Source organism: Primulina huaijiensis, chromosome 2, assembly GCF_012295235.1.
Source record: "Primulina huaijiensis isolate GDHJ02 chromosome 2, ASM1229523v2, whole genome shotgun sequence".
Taxonomy (NCBI): Eukaryota; Viridiplantae; Streptophyta; class Magnoliopsida; order Lamiales; family Gesneriaceae; genus Primulina; species Primulina huaijiensis.
This window is the reverse complement of record NC_133307.1, coordinates 32,471,270-32,496,313: the sequence shown is the minus strand read 5'-3', so window position 1 is coordinate 32,496,313 and position 25,044 is coordinate 32,471,270. Positions and strand designations below refer to the sequence as shown.

The 25,044-nt window shown below is 36.3% G+C and overlaps 4 protein-coding genes and 1 pseudogene across 9 annotated transcripts in view; 2 read left to right on the top strand and 3 right to left on the bottom strand.

The window, feature by feature from the left end:
- Positions 1-16,712, bottom strand: part of LOC140971832 (uncharacterized) — a 71,860-nt gene extending 55,148 nt beyond the window's left edge. The window contains exons 1-4 of one of the 5 annotated variants that reach the window (XR_012174383.1): positions 16,456-16,712; positions 16,187-16,331; positions 14,593-14,720; positions 14,181-14,503 (exon numbers count right to left, since the gene is read on the bottom strand). Coding sequence is in view for 4 of the 5 variants with exons in the window: in XM_073434343.1 (XP_073290444.1) it covers positions 16,188-16,331; positions 16,456-16,617 (306 nt within the window). In the remaining variant the exon portion in view is untranslated. The other 4 variants (XM_073434342.1, XM_073434340.1, XM_073434341.1 and 1 more) reach the window with 4 other exon arrangements.
- On the bottom strand, positions 3,396-5,519 carry LOC140971822 (putative pectinesterase/pectinesterase inhibitor 45). The gene is made up of 3 exons (XM_073434327.1): positions 4,525-5,519; positions 4,273-4,433; positions 3,396-4,176 (listed from the first exon to the last, which is right to left on the bottom strand). The coding sequence occupies exons 1-3, from the start codon at positions 5,418-5,420 to the stop codon at positions 3,482-3,484; spliced, it is 1,752 nt and encodes a 583-aa protein (XP_073290428.1). The 5' UTR covers positions 5,421-5,519; the 3' UTR covers positions 3,396-3,481.
- LOC140962178 (organic cation/carnitine transporter 7-like) lies at positions 6,634-9,442 on the top strand (annotated as a pseudogene).
- Positions 10,353-12,696, top strand: LOC140971821 (3-ketoacyl-CoA synthase 15-like). The gene is made up of 3 exons (XM_073434326.1): positions 10,353-10,851; positions 11,195-11,779; positions 11,906-12,696. The coding sequence occupies exons 1-3, from the start codon at positions 10,453-10,455 to the stop codon at positions 12,455-12,457; spliced, it is 1,536 nt and encodes a 511-aa protein (XP_073290427.1). The 5' UTR covers positions 10,353-10,452; the 3' UTR covers positions 12,458-12,696.
- Positions 16,713-17,049: 337 nt separating the features above from the next.
- Positions 17,050-24,941, bottom strand: LOC140971829 (uncharacterized). 2 transcript variants are annotated; one of them, XM_073434334.1, is made up of 16 exons: positions 24,903-24,941; positions 24,399-24,577; positions 22,892-23,416; positions 22,502-22,600; positions 22,372-22,424; positions 21,572-21,629; positions 21,192-21,274; positions 20,906-20,983; positions 20,283-20,362; positions 19,146-19,324; positions 18,936-19,010; positions 18,484-18,524; positions 18,287-18,392; positions 18,118-18,200; positions 17,816-17,889; positions 17,050-17,313 (listed from the first exon to the last, which is right to left on the bottom strand). In XM_073434334.1, the coding sequence occupies exons 2-16, from the start codon at positions 24,543-24,545 to the stop codon at positions 17,198-17,200; spliced, it is 1,797 nt and encodes a 598-aa protein (XP_073290435.1). In that variant the 5' UTR covers positions 24,546-24,577; positions 24,903-24,941; the 3' UTR covers positions 17,050-17,197. The 2 variants fall into 2 exon arrangements, 1 of the variants encoding a protein (XP_073290435.1); XR_012174381.1 differs by lacking the exons at positions 17,050-17,313; positions 24,903-24,941 and having other exon boundaries at positions 18,940-19,010; positions 24,399-24,736.
- Between the last annotated feature and the right edge of the window lie 103 nt (positions 24,942-25,044).

Here is a 25,044-nt window from a genome sequence, read left to right as displayed (position 1 = left end):
TAAAATTTTCATTTTTTGACTTATGTTTATTAGATTTTAATTGCGCATTGAAAAAAGGAGACGTAGAGGGCCGATTGCCTTCCTTTTAGTTCATAAAAGAAATAACACTACAACCAAATCGATGCAAGCCAACATGCTGATACTACATGTAAAATCCCACGATTAAACTACCTCAAATGCAATATTGATGCAAATCTTGTACTTAATTGTGTTTTTTTGCATAGATCAACGTACCAGGGATGGTAATGGGGCGGGCCGGGGACTTGTTTGCTATCCCTATCCCCGAATTCCATCCCCGTCTCCATACAGCCCCGATCCTCGCTTTTTCGGGTTCAGGAAATCCCCAAACCCGAAATTTTGGGGATCAACTTCCCATCTACGTCTCCATTCTCGTTTCAAAAATATTAATATGACAAGACGATGACAAATTCAAAGATTTTCTCAAACCAAAACTTATTATTATCTATTNTCGTCCCGAACTACATCGGGGATTTTAAAAAATCCCCGAACCCGAACTCAAACCCGAAAAAATCGGAGATCCTCATCTACGTTTCGGATTTTTTCCGTGGAGTCCAAAACTCGTGGAGAAAGTTGCCATCTCTACGTACAAGACAGCCTACACTTTAACAAAGACGACTGTTTTCTTGCCTGATTTTATAGTAATAACCACCCCTCCTTTAGTTATTTATGTTGTACTTGATATTAATTGATAATTCCATGTTTTATTAAAAAAAAAAAGGCCTAAAATAATTCGAATTGGGGTGATTTCATTCGTTTATGTTTCAGGGTCGTATTTATTTTTAAAATAGACTTATCAAATAAGATGATATAATTGTTAATTACTTTCGGAGAAAATAAAAAATAGATACACAGAAGAAACATATTTATTGCCCTCCTAATAAACCATTAAATAAATCCCAAGTAATCACATTTATGGATAATTAAATCCGTCATCAATAGCCATAATTGAATGTTCGTTTTCAAATAATGCTAGCATTGCCTGATAATTCCGCGCTTGACAAGTACTTCGCAACCTATTTTGGGCAATTATGAACTACAATATCACTGAACACGGGAATATCGGATATCAAACTCATGAACATAGAGATCAACAACACAACATATTCGATTTAAAAAATTTGACTTACATTATTAGATAAAATGACAAATACTCGATATTAGAATGAATATATAAATTAATGCAACAAAAGTATTGTTATTGCGTACTTAGACAACTGTAGTAATTAACACATTAATCATATTGCAATCAACAATTAACATATTTATAACTAACACCGATTAAATTGACTTTTCCTTACACTTTATAAGTCATGGATCAGATCGAGGGCAGGCTTTTTAATTAAAAGTTGGACTGAAGTGGAGATTAGACATGAGACAACCTTTTTCAAATTTGGGGTCAATTTCAGAATAATTATATGGTTATGATTGAAATGTTTGAACTAACTCATTTAACTAGAAGAGAGTTGAACGACGAGTCAACTTATGTTTCCCTATGGTATATGCTTAAATAATATTTTGTGGTATTTTTATGAGAGGAATTGTGATTGTAAAAATATAAATTTACGAGATATATTAATATAAAAGGTTAAAAAAAGTTACAATTTATTAATTAAGAATATTATGAAGAAGAATGATAAGAGAAATATTGTAGATCATAAATAAAATTTCAAATACAATGCTTGAGAAAAAGAGAAAATATAAAGCTTTAATTAATTAAATATTATAAATATAAATATACAAAACATAATTTTAGAGAACGCAGCTGTCCCATTAATTTACATTATCTGCGGTCTAATTATTCATAGAACTGATCGATCCCTATTATCACAACGACGTAATGGATGAATATTAATTTGAGCTTAGCTTATCTTTGAATATAAGCTTAGGAGGTGGTTATGATTTATAGATTTTGGGACCCAAAACTTCATTTTATCCCTAAAGAATTCGAAAAAAATTTATTTAATTTGAATGGATTTTTGTGAAACATAGGGGCTAAGGTAAGAAAGAATACACATAGCAATATCCAGTGATTGAAATGAAGCAATTTGATGAAGTTTTACTAAAGGTTTTGTCGAATGATTCAGAAACTCGAACTTAAGTGACTATCAGAATAAATATTCAATTTTGTATAGAAATAATCTATATCGATCCCCAAAACCAACTTCCATTTCTTGAAGCATTTACCTCAGGACATGAATATAGAAATCTCGGACTGTTGTAAACATGTCAGATATGATTTCCAGGCCGTTGCTGGTGAACTCTGTGGTTTTTTGTATATTGGTCTTAATTTCGTTCCGAACCGACGCTGAAATGTTCGGAAACTCCATTAGACTATCCAGGCAAGTTTGCTCATCTGTTATTGCAGAGCTTAGCCAGTTCCTAATATCACTAACATCGTACCTGGAGAACATGTCAAATTTAGACGAGGAAATCAACATGTTGACACGATCAACGGCATCCTGGATAAGATTTTCACATATAATATTCAACACTTCTATAACAGAAAATCGACCATTATATTGGTGCTGTTTTTTCCGAAGGAAACAGCCCTTTCGAGAATGGAAGAATACAATCTCAGTAGCTCATTTAGCTTCACTTTCAGTGGAAGTGTGAAGATTTGCGCTGGATTATAATTATCAAAGCTTGAATCTTTGCTTGATGTCATGAGGGAATGTATACTTGAATAGCAAGAATATTGAAATCTAGTCGAGGTACATGCTTTAGCAATTGGATCTTTTACTCGATTCGAAATGGAGGGACTATCATTAACGTGAATTACCCCTATTATTGCTCCAATGATCAGATTAATCAGTACAACAGAATTAAGCAATAGTTATGATTATTAGACGTTTACACGTTTGCCTTTGGTATTCCTCCTCTTCGAATTCATCGTTCTTGATACTCTCAAAAACTTCAACTGTATCAGGCGTTCTTTCTTGCCCCTGAACCATCAAACGAGGCAGTTATAAATGAGTCGTTTCGCGATCCCATTTTTGAGCTCAGTTATTAGTCTTGTGTTGCATATTCATGCAGGTAAAAAGTTTTAAACTTGTAAGACGTTATTTTGTTGATTTATGATTTCAAGGGAAGAAGAAAGACAGCATATAACCACTTTATAAATGAAATCAGTATGGAAAAAATTGCCTGCAAACAATGTTGATCCTGGTAAATTTCTTGGTTTCATGCCAAAAGTTAGAAGGGATACAAACAAAGAGTTTTATAATAGTATTCATTTATTTGGTCTGTTCATTTCGATTTTGCAGCTGCTAATTTACTAATAATAATACATGCCCAAGTGGTCAGTTTCCTACGTTGGTTTTGTTTGTCTAACTTTGCTGGCCTAGAAATAGATCAAAATAGCAAGAAAATCGAACTCCGGAAAAGGTACGAATCCGTATATTGAATCTCTTTATGAACAGAAGAAAATAAGAAAACTTTGTCCCAAATTTGAGACAAGATCTCAAGTTGACATGCCAAAGCGAACAGGGACAGTTGGATTCTTCAGCCAGCTCTCGCCCTGTAAAAAGGGACCAACAGTAAACTTCAAGGCATCTTCCCTCTTAATGACTTTGTATCCTGGCCATTTAACTCTTCCAGATGTATTTGACCCCGGGCCTTTGTTGTTGAACTCTGCATAATAAAGGGTCTTGAGTGCAAAATCTCCATCCCATTCGAGCCATCCCTCAGGCTGGATTAGATCGCCTATGTCCGACTCCATGATAATGGTCCTGGAGTGTTCTTTCCAGGGCCTGCCTAGATAACTCTTGAATTTCGCCTTCTCTGGCTGGAGCTTCGGATCTGCCAAAATCTTGCAGTTTTGAAGCACAATCCCTGTGGTTTGCCTCCGGTCAATACGCCCCTGAGCTGTGACGATATTCTTCTGGTTGTCTAATGGTTTACGAATATAGATCATGCAGTTTTGGAACACGGCTGCTGCATCACCGAATATGAAATCTATCGTGCCTGTAATGTAACAGCTTCGGTAGAATTGTCTGTGGGTTTGGGCATACAATGTGTCCTGGAATCCTTCCATTCTGCAGTTAACGAAGATTGAACGATCCGCTTGGACTCTTAGAGCCACGGCTTGGTGTTTTTGGGGACCAGCAGTGTTCCTAAATCCAAGTGACTGGGCAATGAATCCTTCCCCTAGAACAGCTGCAAAATTATGAAAAATATGCATAAATTTTCATGGAAGATAAAGTTATATTTTCTTGATTTAAATCATGATAAAAATTTGAATCCAAGATATACCAAAAGTAGCAGTCTGAAATGTTGGAACACCATCTATGAAGTTCTTGCTTCCCGAGATGACGCTCTTCTGAGATCCATCACCATACATTGTAACATCTACCATTTTCTTGGTAATCATCACGCTCTCTTCGTACACTCCTTCTTTAACGTAAATCACATATCTGCATTTGCGTGCAAATGGTAACAATTTACCAACATAACATACATGAGAATAAAGCAGAAACCGAGAAGAAGAAACCCGACAAATCATACCGTCCCGTGTACTTTTCAGGCATGGCATTCAATGCTGCGGAAACGGTAGTAAAGTCCCCACTGCCATCTTTCGCAACAGTCACATTAGGCCTAATTTTCGGAGAATTCTTCTTCAACATTCTTCTGTTCTCTCGACTGATCCAGGACGGGAATCCATCTTTGTTTACAGATAAAAGATTCCGTTTCACATCAGAAACTTGCAAAATGGAAAAAATACTCGACAATTGTGACGTAATAGCAAGAGCATTGCTGCCAAGTTCCCTAGTAGTCTTCAAGATCTTCTTCAACGCATCCTTTTCCTTTCCCTCAGGAAATCCATCGATACATGTCTGCTGATACGACAAAACGGCACTCAACCAATTGTTAAGATCACCCGTTTTTGACGAAAGCTTTGTCAAATCTTTGCCTTCTATACTTGAAATAGAGCTATTCAGTTCCTCCTTAGCATCATTTAGAAGCACCAAACAATCATCAAATGCAGCCTTTTTAAGAGGACTATCAAATTTGATATTCGACGCTTGTTTGATAACCTTATCAATCTCATCCGAGGCCACGGAGAAAGCAGCATTGAGAATGTCCTTCGGCTCAGCAGTGGCATTGTTCTTGACTGCCTTTGACAGGCTATCTTCGCACGTTTGCTTATAATCTGTGCCCGCACAGACCGACTTTACTGCCTTATCAGCCGTGACGACCTGTCTAGAAGCAGAGGGGGACTCGCTATGCCGCCCTGTATCAGTATCTAGATTGTTTTTGTATGCAACGGCACAAACAGCAGCAGCAGCCAAGAGAAGAACACCGACACTCGAAGCGATGGCAATAGTAATCCTCCTTTTAATCTTTTGCTGCCTCTCTTGTTTTCGACGTAATGTAATCTGGTCGAAATCTTGAAATGCCATTGCTGATATGATATAAGTATCTCTGCCTTGGCTACTTAGGAATCAAGCCAAGGCAGGATTTATTTGTTCTTTGATATTTCCAATCTTTTTCTTGGCTTGCTTTTGTGAAATATATATATGAAACGCCATTGGGGTGCGGATGCTTAGGGTGAGTGAGGTCTGGATTAGAGAGAATTCATGAGCTTTCATTAAAATTGGAGCAATTTAGTTACAAGTTTGAGGCAGTGGGTGATGGATAAACATCCATTTAGCGAAGTTTAAGTTTTTTGCTTGTGGATTGTTCATGTGAACACGCTTATTCCTTTGTTTTCGTATGATCGTTAACGTTTCTTGCAACTATCCCATTTTGGTTCAAATTGCATGCTTTTTTTAGGATTTTCTTGGATAAAAGCTGAGATTACATCTGTAGGTACTTTGACAGCAATTAGCAGTTTGGCCGAAATAGATTATATAATTTTAACGTGGGTACAATGGATTTGACTAAACTTATAAAAAAAACTCAATATAACATCTTAATTGAGCCCTCCAATTTTGAAGGAACATTTTTTAGATTTTTTCTCATTTCCAAGTACCGCTTGCTAATAAATCTCGGCAAATCTTTTTTTTTTTTTGTAAACAAACATTTCATACGTGTCAATAAAAATCATAAAAACCATGTGATATATTGGTTTTTTGTATGATTTTTTTTTGTGTTTAGTAAACTTTATGTGAAAAACTGTAAAGATCGTATTTAAATTAAGAACCCAAAAATTAATTTATTTTGTAATAAAAAATATGGTGTTCTGTTGTTTTTTTTCCTTTTGACTTTAGATTAAGGATATACAATGATGGTATTAATTAAAATAATCACTCTAAATCCCGATTATTATAATAAATTATAAAATAATATAGATAATCAAGCTTATACTCTTATATATTTGTTTTCGCGATTCATTTTGTTCAAATAATATCCTCTTAAAGACTAACCGATTTAATATGGCAATCCATTTCTCCACCTAAGACATCTACTAATGGCCCTAAAGAAAGGGTCACAATCAGTAGATGAGATAATTCAAAGCAATATGTGACATGCTTGCTGCGATTAAAAATCGCCTGTTAGTGCCATTGACAAAAGTTTTTCAATTTGCTAGATTTCGCTTAGCTATGCTTTCCAAACCACTTTACCCCTCTTTTGGTCAGTTTGTGCTAGCACTTCAGGGACATGAACAAGCCTTGGACGCTCAAAAAGAAGAAGAAAAAGTCTTTCTTGAACAGAGTGAACCCAGCGCTCCTCGGATATCTGTTCTTGAAATTTTATGTGATTTTTTAAAAAAAATTACAAGTGTCAGGCACCCGAATGCATTTGTTGGCACCATGTTACACTCTGCTTAATCTCGCTCCCTAATATCTGCATGCAGCCCTGCTTTCTTGGCAATGACAGTATGATATCCAGCATCAGTGATTCCTGCAATACATTCTTAAAGATATTTTTTGCACATACAAGTAGATACCGATACCGCGTTATATCCACTGATTCGTTTCGTCATTCAAATTATTTTTGATCGGGAATAGATTTAATCGGGCATTCTATGTTGGCGAGCGACAATCATCCCCGCTATCTTGTTTAGTCTATACATGGCACAATAACCTAAATATGTTTGTGTGTGTCAAAGATTTGCGGTGCGCCTATACTAACAACTATATGTGCTCGGTACTTCATTTTTTTCCATTTCTCTCGTTATTGTTGGGACCCCTATTCGTGACTTTCACTTCGACTGAGTTGAATAATATAACACGCTGAACGATCATTTCTTTGATTGATACATACATTTCATTTCACATCATTTGGATGGCCACATTGTTGAGCCTAGTTAAATCTTGTCGAAGCAATTGGATTGCGTTTACTTTTCATTCTTTCTTTATATTAATCTGCCATATTTTTACTTCCACTTGTTCAATATTCTTGTGACTCCCTTACTTAATTCGTGCTAAAATGACCTTTATTACATAATGGGTCTTCGATGCATAACCTTAGTAACTGCTGGAGCTGGATTTCTAAGTTCAACTCCGATGGTTGCTTGGATTCGCTGTTGCGGGTGGACATGTTTTTGGATCTTGGTTACTTGAATTCATACCAAGTTCTCACAGAGGTGCTTGGATGCTAAGTCTGCTGATTTTCTGGATTCTTGGTGAAGTGTTTGAAGCCTCAATTGCTTGGTTATGCCAATTGCCAACTCAAAGCATCTCTGATTTATTTTCACTTTATTATACATTAAATTTAAATATTTCTTGGTGCAGATTATAATGCCAAGATTGGGGTTGAGATGGCTACTTGCTCTCTCTGCCACACCATATTTCATTCCAGAATCTCCAAGATACTTGCACATGAAAGGTAAAACAGACAAATCGCTAAGAATTTTGGAGAAAAGTGCTCTTACCAACCGCAAAAACCTCCCAACCGGTTCTCTTGTAAGTTGTATCTGATCAAGAGATGGTCATAAACGAAGAGGATTCTACATCAGAAGTAACCCTTCTCCTTAAATCCATGTTTGAACTCCTTTCACAGATATACGGGGGACTTCTCTTCTGTTGTGGATTCTGCATTTCACGTTAACATGTGCTTACTAAGGAGTTGTGCTAACGACTTCTGCATTGAGCAGCGGAAGCAATGAGTGTGCATCGACTACTAACAATTTGGAAGGTTCAAAGGATGCTAGCCTCTATGTTAGTGCTTTTGTAGCTTGTTTAGCAGGTAATCTTGCTCTCCTATGTATTGTAATTATTATTATTATTTTAAATTGAAATTGTGAACAAATATGTGAGATGAGTTGCACGATAACTCAGTTGAGCTCATCTATACTCCAGTAATACTATTATCAAACTCGACTCCATTCATAGTTTTGATCATGGAACTCCACTTCAACTCAAATATCTGTTTTTTCGTGTATTGTTTTGCAGAATTTCCGGGGTTTCTCATAGCGACGTTTCTCGTGGATTGAATAGGCCGCAAGCTCACCATGGAAATTCTGACCATTTTTGGGCTTATTCTAATCCTACCATTGTCTTCCCATCAGAATCAGCTCGTAACAATGGCCTTAATACTCAGTGCTCGAATGTTTCTTTTTGCTGCATTTTCCACCTTAACCATCTATGCAAAGGAGGTAAATTGCAATATTCTTGTCTTATCACGAGTCCAAAGGAATTGAGTTGAGCCCAAGTAAGTAGTAAAGCCAGTCTTGAGCTCAACTCGATATGATTAGCTAGCTCTATGCTATAGGCTATAGCACTATTTGAGCTCGACGAATGCTTATCTTCGAGTAGCCACCATACTTGAACTAAATCAAAAGAAGTAAGACAAATGAAAGAGAAATTACTCTAGATCAAATAGCTAATGTGTGGTTAGCTGCTCAAATAGCTCGACTCACTTGTGCCGTATCGCTCTCAAGCAATTCTGCTCTTTGGCTACTTTGTCTTATGTTACAACCATGAGATATACATATAAATTGTCGCACTTGCTCCAGGATCACTCAAACAGGACTTTAACACAATAAATTCCACTTACAACTACTTCATATATGTCCTCGTTTTACATACATGATCTTATAAAGACGTTCACAGTTCACACGTACACCCCGTATGTCATGAATTTGTCCCGAAATTGATGAAATGAAACTTCTTTGCTGTTTCTTTGGGTTAACTATGATGATAGGTGTATCCAACATGTATAAGGGCCAGTGGATCCGGACTTGCAGCCTCAATGGGAAGAATCGGTGGAAAGATATGTCCACTCGTGGCTGTGGGTCTGGTCAGAGGATGCCATCAAACTGCTGCGGTTGTTATTTCGGAATTTTAATAATTATATAGGGAATTTGTGTTCTGTTTTTCAAATTTGAGACAAAGGGAAGAGGTTTGACAGACAACATTGTTAGCACTGCACGATAATATTTTCCATGTTAGGATTTCGATTTTCTTGTAATCGGTGAAAGAAGAAAGAGTTTTGTCTGAGAATTTAGTTTTTGTTGCACTTTAATGAAGATCTTGATTTTAGCCGATCAACTCTGTTTTTTCAAATTTGTATTTTGAATAATATAATGAGTTGCTACGTCCATTTTAGCCCCTAATATCATATCCTGTTATTTATACCAAGCAATAAATTAATTATCCTATTTTACTCTTTTGTCCAATCAAATAAAATTATTTATCCCTTGATAAATAATTATTCTGATCGTTTCTCCCAAGCAGAGTTAATATTGCTAGAACAATGAAAACAGAAGAAATAATAAGATAACTTCATGGGACGATCACAGAGTTTATTTTATGATAGAACATCGAGAAATTAAAAATCTTATTGCACTTTTATACTTTTCTAAATGTATTTTTATTACATTTATTGTTCGAGTTAGTGAAGTAAATTTATGTTTAGAGAATGGTGATGAGTTTGATTTAGGCTACCAACTCTTTCTCGGAAAAGCCTTTTGTACAGAATTTACCTAATGCAATTTATTTGACAACCATGAGTTTACTCGATATGCTCCGAATGTTAGCAGTTACGGTTCTCACGTCATTTAAAGAAAATATAAAAATGGATAACATTATCGAATTAGCCAAGTTTCATTATTTTATTTTATTTTTATGAATAATATATATATTAATATGTAAAATTAGAATTAACCATGGGAGAGGAATTCCCTTTGGATTGTACAAACATTATTGATACTCAAAACGTATCCTGCCTACACAGCTGCAGATTTCAAGGCTTCATGCCAAAAGCTCCTCCCATTCAGTTATACCTCACAATTTCGGGAGTTTTGATTTCCTATTTTCAATGTTGTTTCAATATCTTTCTCACTAGCTATCTCAAGTAAACCACGAGTGTTTTTGTTTATTAAACGCAAGACAATTACAAAATACATTTTATGAGATTAGAATGTCATCTGGAACACGAGTTTTTAATTACCCTTCCAACACATTTCTCATTTTGATCAGTCTTCATGCTTATACAAACCCGAAAACTATTTCTTCATTATTCTAACAAAGTCGTTCTCCCCTTTTCATGGCGAGCACAAGGGAGTACTTTTCATCCGAAATCGTGAACCGGGGCATCGAGGACTTGGGTCCATTCGCGGGTTCCCCGAGTTTCTCCGTAAGGGTTCGACGCGGCCTGCCGGATTTCCTTAGTAGTGTGAATTTGAAATACGTGAAACTCGGCTACGGTTACCTTATCAACCATGGAATTGGTTTTTGCTTCGTGGTGGCGCCTGTTTTTGTTGTGTTAATGGGTACACTAAGTGGGAAGCTACGTTGGGACGATTTTTACTTGAAATTTGAAGTTGGGAAGGCACTTCTTTACTTGGGATTCTTGTGTTTGGTTGTGTATGTGTATCTTGATTTGACTCCTCGTACCACTTATTTGGTTGACTTTGCATGTTGCCGACCACCAAATGAACTTAAGGTATGTTTCGTTTTTCATTCTTCAAATATGTTTTACTATGACCATAAAAGACATTGTTAATTCCAACAAAAAACGTGAGAGATTTAACCAAATAACCAACTATATCTTTAATTGGATTGATTTCTCCCAAAGTACATATCTAACACTTTTTCATGATTCAATTTCATTTGGAGTTATACTAAATCTCCTACTTCTAAAAACAAAAGGTCCATTGGCCATGATTTTCTATAATTTATCTCTTGAGTACATGAAAATTATCCACGTACTTATGGGATCACTGCTAGTTTAAGAGATGAAGCCACGTTGATCAGTAAACTAATGGATAATGAATCACATGAAACAGATCACAAAAGATGAATACATAGAATTAGCCAAGAAATCCGGCCAGTTCAACGACGCTGCAATCCAATTCCAGCAGCGTGTCCTCGAGAATTCCGGCCTTGGCGACGAAACCTACCTTCCCCGAGTCTTGTTCCAGCCTAACTACGAGAAAGAGTTGAAGGGAGGCCGGGAAGAGGCGGCTGCGATGATGTTTGGCGCGGTGGACGAGCTCATTTCCGTCACGCGCCTCCGTCTGAAAGATATCAAGATACTCATAGTCAACTGCGGAGTTCTCAACACAACCCCTTCGCTCTCCGCCATGCTTATCAACCATTACAAACTTGGCCAGGGAATCCAGAGCTTCAATATCGGAGGGATGGGCTGCGCCGCCGGGATCACCGCCGTGGATCTGGCGAACGATCTTTTGAATGCATATCCTGGATCGTATGCATTGGTGGTGAGTACTGAAGTTATCAGGTTTACGTGGTATGGTGGGAATGAATTGGACATGGTGCTCCCCAATTGCTTCCTCCGCATGGGGGCTGCCGCCGTTTTGCTCTCCAATCGCCGCCGTGATCGGTGGTGCGCCAAGTATCAGTTAAAGCAGGTAACAACAACCTTAAAATATGTAAAATAAAATTTCTGACTCCACCACTAACGTCAGCGGGCTTCTACTTCTACGTATCACTTTTGGAAGGAATAAAATTCTTCTTGCTATGATTTTCTTTTGCAGTTGGTTAGAACCCACAAAGGAATGGATGATAGAAGCTTCAAAAGCATACAAATCAAGGAAGATTCACAAGGTAAACAAGGCCTCTCAGTGAGCAAAGACATCATAGAAATAGGTGGACAAGCACTCAAGGCCAATATCACTACATTAGGCCCTCTAGTTCTCCCCGTCTCCGAGCAATTCCACTTCTTCAAATCCCTCCTTTTGAAGAAAAAGTTCACCTCCAAGCCCTACATCCCCGATTACAAGCTCGCGTTCGAGCATGTATGCATCCTCCCCACGAGCAAGAAAGTTCTAGATGCTATACAGAAGAACTTGGATCTTACAGATGAGTACATGGAAGCGTCAAGAAAGACGTTGGAACGATTCGGTAACACCTCTAGCAGTAGTATTTGGTATGAATTGGCCTATTTGGAAGCTAAAGGTAAGGTTAAAAATGGAGATAGGATATGGCAATTGGCTTTTGGTTCTGGTTTGAAGTGTAATAGCGTGGTGTGGAGGGCTGTGGCCAATATCAGGGAGGTGAAGAGGAGTAACCCTTGGAATGAAAAGTGATGACTATATTATTGAATATAAGGTATTAATTAAAATCATAAGTACATGAAATTTATGTGTCCTTTAAATTGTCTTTAGAGTATAATTGTTGGGTCGTGAAAAAAATTAATAAATGTAAAGTTACAATGTGGTATTATTGATTATTTACATGATAAACGATGTGTTACATTTAACATATATTCGAGTAGATTTTGCAATGCTAAAAATTCTTAATTAGATTGTAATTTATCCTTGGAATTCATTTTGTAACTAAATTTATGCATATAACATTACGACACGAATGAAACAAATAAGCTGGATAACGAGTCACGAAGATACGAGTTTTGGTCATGTGGACAATGTTGAATTTTCAGCAACTGAGGCAAGTTTTGTTCATTGGCTTGCACCACGTTCACCGTAATGTGTTAGTGTTTTATGCATATAGGCATATCTAATTAATTTAAATCAAAGAATAATAATCGAACTAGAGTTTTAAATATTATAATGTTCATCTTAGGTCAAAAATGGATTATTCGAACCAAGCAATAGACCTCTCACAGCTCCAAATACATTGAAACCGTTGGATCTGCTATCCCGTCTAAAACCATGAAATCCCCTTGAAGTATCTTTTAATGAAAATAAAGAGAGAATATCTATATTCATTTATGGGGAATGCACGAAGGATGTTCGATGAAATTCCAGGTACCAATGCTGGACTTGTAGGTGGAGGCCAAATGGTTTTTGATCGAGCTTTAAAAGATGCAGATGTATCCTTGACTATGGAGCATTAGAGCATCCACAATCGGTGGGTGTTACAACTCATCAAAAAGATTGGAGTCCACTGCCACATACTCATTATAACAACATATCTCTTTTACCCACATTTTTTTTAACATTCAAACTCATTATTTATGGGTCCCACATTCCACTCAATTATCTTAAATTTTTTTCATATTAAATAAATATGTTTTAAATATATTTTACATTATTTAAATCATTATTCTAATTTTTAAAACCATCTTATTTTTAATAAAATAATTTTATTAATTTTAAAATATAATATTAATTTTTTTAAAAATATATTTATTAAATAAAGTAGGTGTTCGAAAGAAATAATTATGAAATTAAAATGAAACAATAACTTAGAAATAAACCACAACGGAGAGGGGTGTTAAATGGGTGTTATCTATTTAACACCCCATTGTCGGTGCACTTATGCTTGTTATATTGACCTTCTTGGGCGGGTAAGCTTGAAAATGCACGTGATGTTGAAAGAATTCCCATGACACCAAACCCAAGTATCTGGAGTTAATTGGTTTTTGCATGTAAACTTCTTGGAAGAACTAGTTAGTGTTCAACCTGAGAATGCAGCTAATCATACTTTGTTTAGTATGGTGTACGCAGAATCTGGTAAGTGGACTGGGAGGGAAGAAGTGAGAAGATACATGAAGGATAAGAAGTTGAGGAAGAACTAGGGTTGTCAATTCAGATAGATCGAGAAAGATTGAGTTGACTCAAAGTACTATTTAAAAATTGCTCAACCCGAACCTAATCAACTCGACCCGACTCAAACCTGATTTTTTCTGGTCGAACTATATCGAGTTGTTGAGTCGAATCCAACTTTGACACCCCTAATTTAAACATTATACAAGAACATGCTATTGTTCTTTTATCAGCAATTTATATCATTTCCAGGATGTCGTGAAAGATGAGTCAGAGAATATTTCGGGCACCGCAACAATCATTTCCAATTGAAACCCATATAAATTCAAACAAAGAAATTAGAAATGCTTGGCTATACAACCTTTAGTTTTTGAAACTGATCTCTAGGAATTCTACCTTCAGAATGGAATAAATCCACATACAGAGGCACAGACAAAAACTGCCAAGAAATAAAGAAGCCTACAAAAGGTCCTATACCAAATGAAACTAGCATCACCAGTAATTGGATAACCAACAGATACAATCTTTATCCTGCTGGAGGTAGCAGATGTGTTCTACAGGTGGTAGGCCTGTTTGGGCTAAGCAGAACCTTCCATTCCATTTCACCTAGCAAACACAAAATCACTGCAATTAGATTGTATCAATTCAACCTACGGCCATTAGATTTCAAGAGAAAATTACAGACAAGAATCAGTTTAATAAGCACAAAGCACCAATTTTAACAAGAACACAGAAGTAAGACTGCTAGTCTTGGAATCATATAAACACTGCACAGATGTTCAAGCGATGCCACATTAGCGATTGTGCAATTTGTTCCCCAACTTCTTTGAAGTAAATTGATCTGACAAAATAATAAAAAGAAAAATGAAAAAGACTAACAGATTCTGCTTATGATTAGCAATGATAAGCTGTCTAACCAGTTCATGAGAATGGCGTTCCAACATTTTGGCAAAGAAATATCTATTCACCAAAAGAGAGTTCAAAAGTATGCGAGAAATTATACAGCTTAAGAATTGAAAGTATGAAGCCATCTCTTGGAGGATACTTGATTGACTTTTCACACTTTACAAGACAAAATATCAGAATGCAGCCATCACTAGAAAATCATAACCATTGACAAGGTCATTCATAATGCAGTGTTCTAAAAACTCGGAGGAGGGAGGCACCTAGGCGCCGCCCGACCGCATTAAAAAGGTGTTACGCGGCTAGCCTAGGCAGGTCTAGGCGGGCCTAGACGTTTAGAGTTTTTAGGGAAATTTTTTTTGGGCTTTTAATTTTTGAAAGCCTTAACTTGTGAAAGCCCTGTTAAACCTGAACAGAAAAAATTATATGTTTCTGTTTTTAATTTTTTGGGATTGAAAACCCAATCAGCCTTGTCCTAACACACCACTCTCATCTTCTTTGTCTGCTTACTTCTGCACACATAAGAAAATCAAACTAGACCCTAAACGTAATTTTTTTCATTTCTCTTGCATTGTGTATTATCCTAATCCGCTTTAAGCAAAAGAAGCAGGAGGAATGAACTAGATGTCTAATTGGATTTTAACAAAGTTTGGGCTGAAATTTATTTTAAGAACTATTACAAGTCTCTTGATACCGTGAAATCCGTCTAGTGACACCTAAGCTCTAGGCGCTGGTCTGGAGCTCGATTAGCGCCTAGTGAATTTTAGAACCTTGTCATAACGTCACAATAATTCTCATGCTAGTAACTGGTTAATTATTTTTCGTTTACTAAATAAAATTTTGAGCCAACGCAACCCAATACAATGATAATTAACCATAATCTGCACCCTACATACCATCAAATGATCGGGACAGGAATTACAAATGCGAATGGAGAGAAGGGTGGCCAATGATCTCATCGATCGCAAGGACGTAGAACATATTCAATAAAGGATAATTCCCATTATAACTTGCCAATGGCATAAAAACCACAGTTCTAAGGGCACAGGTGCCTTTTCTTGATAATTAATTAAAAAAAAATGGACATAGAACTGTCCGGTTACTTATCTCATAACAAATCAAACTACCTATTCTTTCTCAAGCTCTTACATGAGTGCTGCAGATACAATCTTGAGCAACTTTCATTTCAAAGTTACCCACTCTGCGACCGTTGAATTTACAAGCTCCATCGCCAGTTTTGACATCTAAAGCTTAACCGTGTAATCAATTTCATTTTCTACTTAATTATATTGAAAGCCAACAATAGCAGCAATAAATTCTCTTTCTTCACACAAATTCATCATATAAAAAAGCCATCAACATAGTAAGTAGAGCAAACTTTGGACAATAGAAATCTATAATTACCTCATGAGGCCCTGCTGCTCGAATCATCGGGTCCACTCCCTACCTTTCTAAGCGACGGCGGCACATATATCTTTGCTTTCTTAAGAATTTCAGCCACCAACCAATTCTTCCGCTTGCTAAGGGGCCTCGAAGGATCCAACCTCACCTGCAATTATATTTACAACCGGAAATAACTATTATTCCATCAACACACTCATTCATTTCAATCAATGACTAAACAACAGGCACAAGAAGACCAAACGCAAATGGTGAGAGTGTCAGAAACTAACACGATCGCCGATGTTGCATTGGTTTTGCTCGTCGTGTGCCATAAATTTGGAGGTGCGCTTCACGTATCGGTTGTAGAGCTTATGGTGGAAGAGCCGATCCACCGCCACCACCACCGATTTCTGCATTTTGTTTGAGACGACCATCCCCACCACCGGCTTCATTATCGTCGAGATTCTTCTGCTCTTCTCCCCCTGCTAAACCCTTTGTTTTGTTATCTACGACGTCGTGTGGTAGTCGTACACTTGGTGCTTGTATTTACGCGCTCACAGTTTCACATTTTAACGGGCCTATATGTAGGGCTCTCTAAATTGGGCCATTTGACTGAAACTATCTTGGGCTCTAGCATTATTTGATGGTCCATGTCTGAGGTAGCATGGGAATCGAGCCAACACGAAGAATGCTCGAATGAGATCGGTTCGAACTCAGGTTCAATTTGATATTCGATAATTATAATATTTTTAAATTGAATATATATAATCATTGAAAAGACTTGAATATATGTATTTGATCGACTGCATCTGCTAAACCTTGCTCGAGGCAAATTCAGCAGCTGCACTTGCGCCAAGAATAAGGACGCAAAGTGATCAGATTACTTCATAAAAATTTCAATATTAATTAGAATGGTACAGGTACTTCAATACAATCTACACTGCCCAAATTTAATCAGAGCAATTATACAAGTATTTCCACGGAATGTCAAGTGTATGTACTTCATTTCACACGAGAGACAGCTCGAAAAGATCAATACTCCTTTACTCTAACGGAGTTGTAGATGTCGATATACTTTCCTGCTGTATTATTCCAGCTATTATCTGACTGCATAACCTTCTTCACTATGCCTCCCCATTCATCTGCTTCTGCACCAAATCACATTTACATTACTTGAAAGTAACCACAACACAAACTAGCAGACAACTCTCATACTAACGCAAGCACATATGCATGCAATCAGGCGCGGATCTAGCGGAGGTGGCATTCTTCCTCTTCTTGATAAAGACAATTTAATTTTGTACTTGATTATTTCAAAAATCTCTTCCCATTAATTTTAAAATCTACCTTATGATTGCGATGTGATTTTTTAGCACATTAAAAATACTAATTTTCACATACACAGAGCAGTAACACATTAAGAAATCTAAAGAAAAGAAAAGCCTTGTGCAAAAAGCATAGACAAATGAGCATGGGTGAGCAAGATTGGAGTAAAAAAAAATCTAATTTTATATTTAATTTTTATGAAAAAAAAATGGTGAGTTTTGCACCAAAATTATGCTTTGCCAGAAAAATTCTTGAATCCAGCCTAGCAAGAAAACAGCAGAAGCATCAGCACTCTTTCTCACACGCAAAAAGAATCACACTTACTTTGTCGGTAGTAAGAAAATGCACGGTCTAATGCCCAGTTCAAAGATCCTTCATCAATTCCTTCAAAGACAAAGCTGCAATAAAAAATAAAAAATCAATCTAATCAGTCTAACGAGCAAAAAACTATAAGTAACACAAAGAACATGGAGTCAGTTACAGCTCCAGCATTTCAATTTACGTGCTCCAGCTTTTCAAAATCATCTTGCTTAATTGAAAACTCAGCCGATCACATAACTTAATCCTCTGATGCAAGCAAAAAAATAACTAGGAATACTCGAACTACAATGAAATTTGATCATGACCCGTTCGCTAATTCAGGTTGCGAATTATCATCCATGTCAAACACAGTGTCTGCGAGGCCACCGGTCTTTCTGACTACAGGTACCTGAATCGTTAAATTAAAGCATTCATTATATTCCTCACATTTTAAAATCTTTAAATAAGAATCTCTGTCATAACTCATTTACATACCGCTCCATAACGCATTCCTATCATCTGAGCCAGTCCACATGGCTCATATATAGACGGAACCAACACCATGTCAGCAGCAGCATAAAGCATGTGGGACAACTCCTCACTGCACATAAATGAACGTGAGTCGAATTTTTCACCTCACTGGCAATATCTATATATAGTATAGGTATAGATGTATTGTAAAGGACAATTACCTGTACATAAGAAGGATCCGGATACTGGAACCTTGATTGTACTACAAAACAAAATGAAGTCAGTTTGTTATGCTTGTTTTACGGGAATCGTTCACTGTTTATTTCCCATAAGACAGCATGCGAGCACAATAATTTTCAAAAGCATCATGGACTCTAAAACGGTCGTTCAACTATTGAACCTCATTGAAATTTTACCAAGCATTTGCCTGTTTCATAGAAAATATTGTAAGCAGCAAGAAACCCAAAAATATATTTGATTGCCAATCTTGGTAGGATCCTTAAGCTATGTTGTTACTTGTTATACATCGAACAAAACGGGTATGGTAGTATTTTTACAATTTATGCTGTATTCACAAAATATTTTGGATCCCAAATCAAACAGTTGGCCCGTTTTTTTTTTTTTTTTTGAAGAAGACAGCAGTATATATTGTGAATATATAAAAATGCTTTACCAACTTGGCAAGACCTTCAAATTCTCTTTCAACCCGAGCATCTGAAGCTTTTCCCAAAACCACCATTTGTCCACCCTGCAATTGGCCCAAACCAACATGTCTTAGATTGTAAACTACAACAGTCATGATTTCCAAAAATAATATTAGGAATAGAATGGACGTTTTCATAGATAGATGTATATCGAAATAAATATATACACACACACTTACAAGTCCTTCAACATATTTGATTGCATTAGTAATCAAATGAAGACCTTTCTGAGCAACTAGTCTGGTAATGCAAACTACCAGGGGGACCCTATCAGGGCCCTGTTGAAGTCCTTCCGAAGCCAAGTCAAGGCCTTTCTGAACATAAAGTTTGCATATCTTCTTTCCCTCGATCTCGCTAGCTGCCAAAAAACATTAAAATTAAATAACAAAAGAAAAACCAAAACAAATTTGTTTATTAGAAAAAAGAAAAAGATTCGATAATTATGCACATAACTTCATATTAACACACATCTGTACTTTACGCAATTCCCTGCAGATCGTTACTCATAGTTGCAAGAGAGTTGCATAATCCAAGTGATCCAACATAACAATCGATGACTTTTTCATAGCTTCCGTTTAGCAACAATTAACTTTTAATTAACTCTCAACCTGTCTAAAAGTCTCAAGTAAAATAGGATCAGCTCCTAAATCAATGTCAGTATATTTTTGGTTAAAGCCTCATTCATAACTCTACATTTATCAGCAATTCTAGCACTAAACAGCTCCACAACATCCTCTTGAGTTCTCTTGTCACCATCATTATGCGGCAAAATCTTTTTTATTTCTTACAAGATAATTTTTTGACCACAGACTGGCCAATTCTTAGCAACTAAATAACACAATCTAATTTCAGAATTCAGCCTTTCATTTCTGACCCCTGTATTGAAATCTACTTTAAGAACTTGTTGCATACCAATTTTGAAAAACTTCAAATAATTAATAAAACATTTCTCTGATCTTCATTCCCTGCATTTCCGCACGACTTCACATAATTGGTCTTTCAAGATCAACTTATTCCTCATTGATATTGAGCTTCATAACTCTTACCTTTCATAATGACTAATGAGCGACAATAGCACTTCAAAATCAAACAGATACGTAAACCAACTCAAAGCAAGAAAACCAAGTTTCATAATAAAGAAATATATACAAATTTGTAGTAATGGAAGTGTCACCAAAATGCTTTCAAAATCCTGTCATACATCTCAGCATCAGAACTTTAGATTCAAAACGTCCATAATGTAATTTCATACCAAACACGCAATACATATGATGAAACAGAATGGAATGCTGACTTCATCAAAAAAGAAAAATCACCATCAAACTTAGCAGGCAAGAAAACATCCGTAGATGGGTTCCATATTGTAGTATCGATCCCGTTCAAGACACCGAAGTACCTGCCAAAATAATTTATTAGTTTCTAAACTTAGTGATGAAAGTTTATATTCTTAGCCTAAAGCAAAAAGGTAGAATAACTCAGTCAAAATGGATACAGACACAGAATAAAAACAGGCACTACAGTCTACACCACAAATGAGCGAGCCATAAATTGCAATAAAATAATCTCCATGTTTAGCACAACAGAAGACAGCATTTATATTCTGAAACTTCAGCATCAACTAAAGGTGAAACAGGACATAGACGGCCATCAAACTCTAACTTTTATATTCCATTATTCACAGTTCTAGACAAATAGAATTTCATGAGAAGAACTTAAACTCTGAATTTTCTATTCCTCAAAATTGCATAAACACCTCAGACCAGATGACTAACAAATCAGTCATTTCTCAAATTTATACCAGCACACCGTCTTCTAAACGACGATAGATTGCACATGAAGGGGTCTAAAAAAGGATTTAAGGCATAAAACAGATACAGGAAATAACGTTCAGAAAGAAAATAAACAAATAACAAAAAATTGAAATTTGAGTGGTCTTTACTTGTCCCGGTGTCTTATCAATGTGCCAGACAGCCATCCAGAGCAAAGTGTTTCCTTGAGATATGTTGGAGAAACTGTGCTGAAGTTCAGGAAAAAAATAAAAAAAACTCCTTATCTCCTGCTGACATGATTACACACATTTAACTTTTACTCAATAAGAACTGACATACCCACATATGAGTCAGGTTGCAGGTAGAAGTGACATTAATCATATTGTATGTTCAATATTCAGTAATGGATAAAATTCGGTCACAGGCATAATTATAGACAGATGGATGCCAGCTTACACAACTGAATTGCTGTACACAATGCCTCCTTTAAGTAAGCTTAATCTCTCAGGATTATGCCCAACAGTTCGATCATCTACTGCCTGTCAATTGGAAACAAAACAGAGAATATTCTTCACACAAGTGATTAGTGAATTGAAATGGGTAGAGAAGGGACTGCATGAAAAAGCGAATTTTTCAAAATCTTTGTGTGCTTCATAATATGTATTTATCACATATTAAATACCATAACTCAATCATCAGCCAAAGATACTCCTTAGAATGAAAAACTAATTAAATCTTTCTTTGAATTCAATGACCCGTTACTAACAGCTATGGGCTCAAAAAAGGATACTGAAATCCCATAAATACATAAAAATGGAAAATACTGGGAGACACACCTTCTCTTCCGTTGCATATGTTGATCCATCAAGACCACACTTGCTGAGTTGCTCTTTTCTGGAAAAGAGCCACAATGTACAGCTTAAGTAAATAAATTCGAAAGCATATTCCAGTTTTATCAAACCAGATTAAAAGTAACTAGCTCCACTCTAACATAAATGGAGGATTTAGATTCACCATTGAATTGGAAAATGAAATAACTAAGGTTGCATTTAGATTGATGTATTTGGATTTATGGGATGATTTCAAATCAAAGCATTTGAAATCCATGGATTTGAAATGACTGAGTTGAGACATGAATTTGGGAAAAAATGTACATAACTAACATAAAAGATTTCAAATCCTTTCATTCTAGTTTTGAACTAAATCGATACAATGTATTTGAGGTGTGGATTTCTCAATCCTTCAATCTAAACGCAACCTAAGAAATTCAACTCAAATTTCCCAAAATTTCATTCAGTCATTTGCGTTGATTTGAGCTAAGATTCTTAACTACTTGGCTGCCTTCATATCACTAATTTCCATAAAACCATGTATCCATTGTCCGTTATCTTCTGAGAAGCTAACGTAGTAAGACATGTAATCCTTTTGCTTATCTGTAGTAGTTCAAGAGCTTCACATAGTAGAAGAAGTTTTTGAGTACCTAATCACACAAAACCCTTGCCCAATACCCTGATTCATGGCAGTTGAACAGCCAATCAAAGTTAATTTATTTCCATAAAAAAATACTTGGTCACCATAAGCAACTGCTGAGAAAAACCAATAATTTCAAAGTAAATGCAATATTTTAGAAGTGTACCTGCACTCTCCATAGTGCTCCATATTGTGGATAGTCAACACAATTCTTGGTTTCTACAAGGAAATGTATGTCAATCCAACCTTTCAAATTATCTTGCTAGTAGAAGTTAAAAACAAAAGGAAACTCTTACTTTAAGAGAAAGATGATGGTACATGTCCCAGTATAGCAAGGGCAAACCCCCAGTTTGCCATTCATGGACATGAATAATGTCAGGCTGGGTTCCGGTAACCTGGAATAAGGATAAATTTCATCATGAATGTCAACGAACTTGTAAAAATGAAATGGTCAAATAAAATTCAACTCGAGAAACCCATCGACATATTCAGTAACGAAAAGAAGAAACTATGTAATTGGTGATGGTAAAAAGTAAAGAATATGCAAACTAGCTTTATAGACCCGACTATATATTTGATCTGGACTGTTTATATCCTATAGGTGTATCTCATTCAAATCATAAGGTTCGTTCAGATTTCATCTAAAATTATGCTGAAAAGCAAGTTCATTTAGCTAATCAACGAACCTGCATCCATTCAAGACAAGCACGACTGAAGAACAAATATGCCTCCAGCTCATTATATGAGCCTCCATACACAAACTGTCCCTTGAAAAAGTGATTGGTAGGTTGAACGAGCATCACTTGAATGCCTGAAACTACTCCGCGATACATATTAACAGGGATCCAATCCTCATCATGAAATGATTTATAAGTTACAACCAATTCCAAATCTTTGATCTGCTGTTTGTTGATGCACTCATAGAAAGGTAAAAAAACATCTACTTTATGGCCACGTGTTAAACATGCCCTGGCAAGCCCCGTCACCACATCACCGAGACCTCCTACTTTTGCTATAGGTGCCATTTCAGCCGTTATGTGAGCGATGTGCATAAGATCAGGGTCCTTCGAAATATTGACATGACCATTTGAGCTAATATCCAAAGATGGAAACTCTCTCTTCCAGAATGGAATTTCATCACTGGGATAAGGCCAGATAAGATTATCATATTTCGACTCTGCTCTTGAACCAAAAGCTTTTTCAGCATTTAGCTGCAAAACTTGATTTTAGAACAAGCAATGAAAACAAAACAGAGAAGAAGAAATAGGGACAGAAAATATTAAAGGAGCTTCATTTTTTTAACGCCATCTCCAATCCATATACTCTATTTTTCATCCTCTATCCTCCAAAATTGAGATCCATGGTATGCTTTGGTCAACCAAAGCATTGACCAAAGCACAATGCTTTGGTCGACCAAAGCAAAGCATGGCATACCATGCTTTGGTTGTGCTTGCTTTTCGACCAAAGCAAGCACAACCAAAGCATGGTGCTTTGGTTGGTCGACCAAAGCACGATCAAATCTGCTTTGGTCGAGTCGACTTAAGTGTGGGTGTGTGAGTCGACCAAGTTTGTGTGTTGGTCGATCTTTTCTTCTTCAAGCTACAATTCGATCGAGAACAGTCATATTTTTTCAATTTTTTTTTCAAAAGGACTATTTTGCAATTTTTAAAATATCTATTTTGTAATTATTTCTCACTCCTTTTCAATCCTCTATATGAACAGTGATACTCCATAAATAGAGGATCACTGTTGCATACTCTAAAATAGAGGAAACAAATAGAGCACGGTTGGAGAAGATTTCATCCTCCATAACGGAGGACCGTTGGAGATGCCCAATAAGAAACAATATGCACCAACCATAAAGATATAAATCAAGGAGTGCGACCAAATTGTACAGGCTTGATCAGGCTGAAGCTTTAAACAGAGTTTCATTTATCCATTCAAACTTCCAAAACATGTTCATGAATACATGTATTATGAAACAAATATGTTTCTGCAACATATGCACCTAGCAGCGCAAACCCATAACCCGCTCAAATGATCAAATTTAATGCAAGTCAATCCCCAAAATCAGTCGTTCACTAAATTCAAGAGCTGGTCCACATTAGACATCTATTTTCATCCAAAGAATTCAAAGATATTCATAAACCCAACACAAATTAACATCAAATCAAAGAATCTCGATGAAGTTACCTGACCAAAACCAGTTTCAAGAGCACGAATCTTGAAACTGCCGTGTCGTGAATCAATGCAATTACGGCAACTATGGAAGCTTTTTTTCAAACGGGGCACTAAAAATGAGTTCGAAATGGGCTGGGTGGAACAGGGCTGAAGAATCATGGCAGCCGTGTAGCTGACACTGTTCTTGAAACCTATGATGAAATCACAAAGAAGGTGTCACATGGGATTGATTGTTTACGTGTTTTTGTGCTAAATTGCGACAGAAACACTAGGCAACAAAACGCGGTAGATCTTTTCTTGAATAGTGATAACGTTGTGGAACAATTCGAATGATTTTCGCTGCTGAATCAGTTTATAATTTGAAAAAAAAAACATTGATTAAAAATAAACATAATTTAAATTCAAATGGGGCTGAAACAAAGTTCCTTATAGTTAACAAATTAATTAATAATAATAAAACGAAGAAGAAGAAGCAACATTTGATTATAAATCTCATTTCTTTCAAGATCCGAATACCTGATCTATAATCCTAGCAATATCGATATGCAAAAAATAATGAATAATATTCGCAAAACACATATCTTAAGCATAGTCAGATGACAATATCACCAAAAGTTTCAGCCGATTGATTATCTGAGAGGGGAAAAAAGGGATGGAT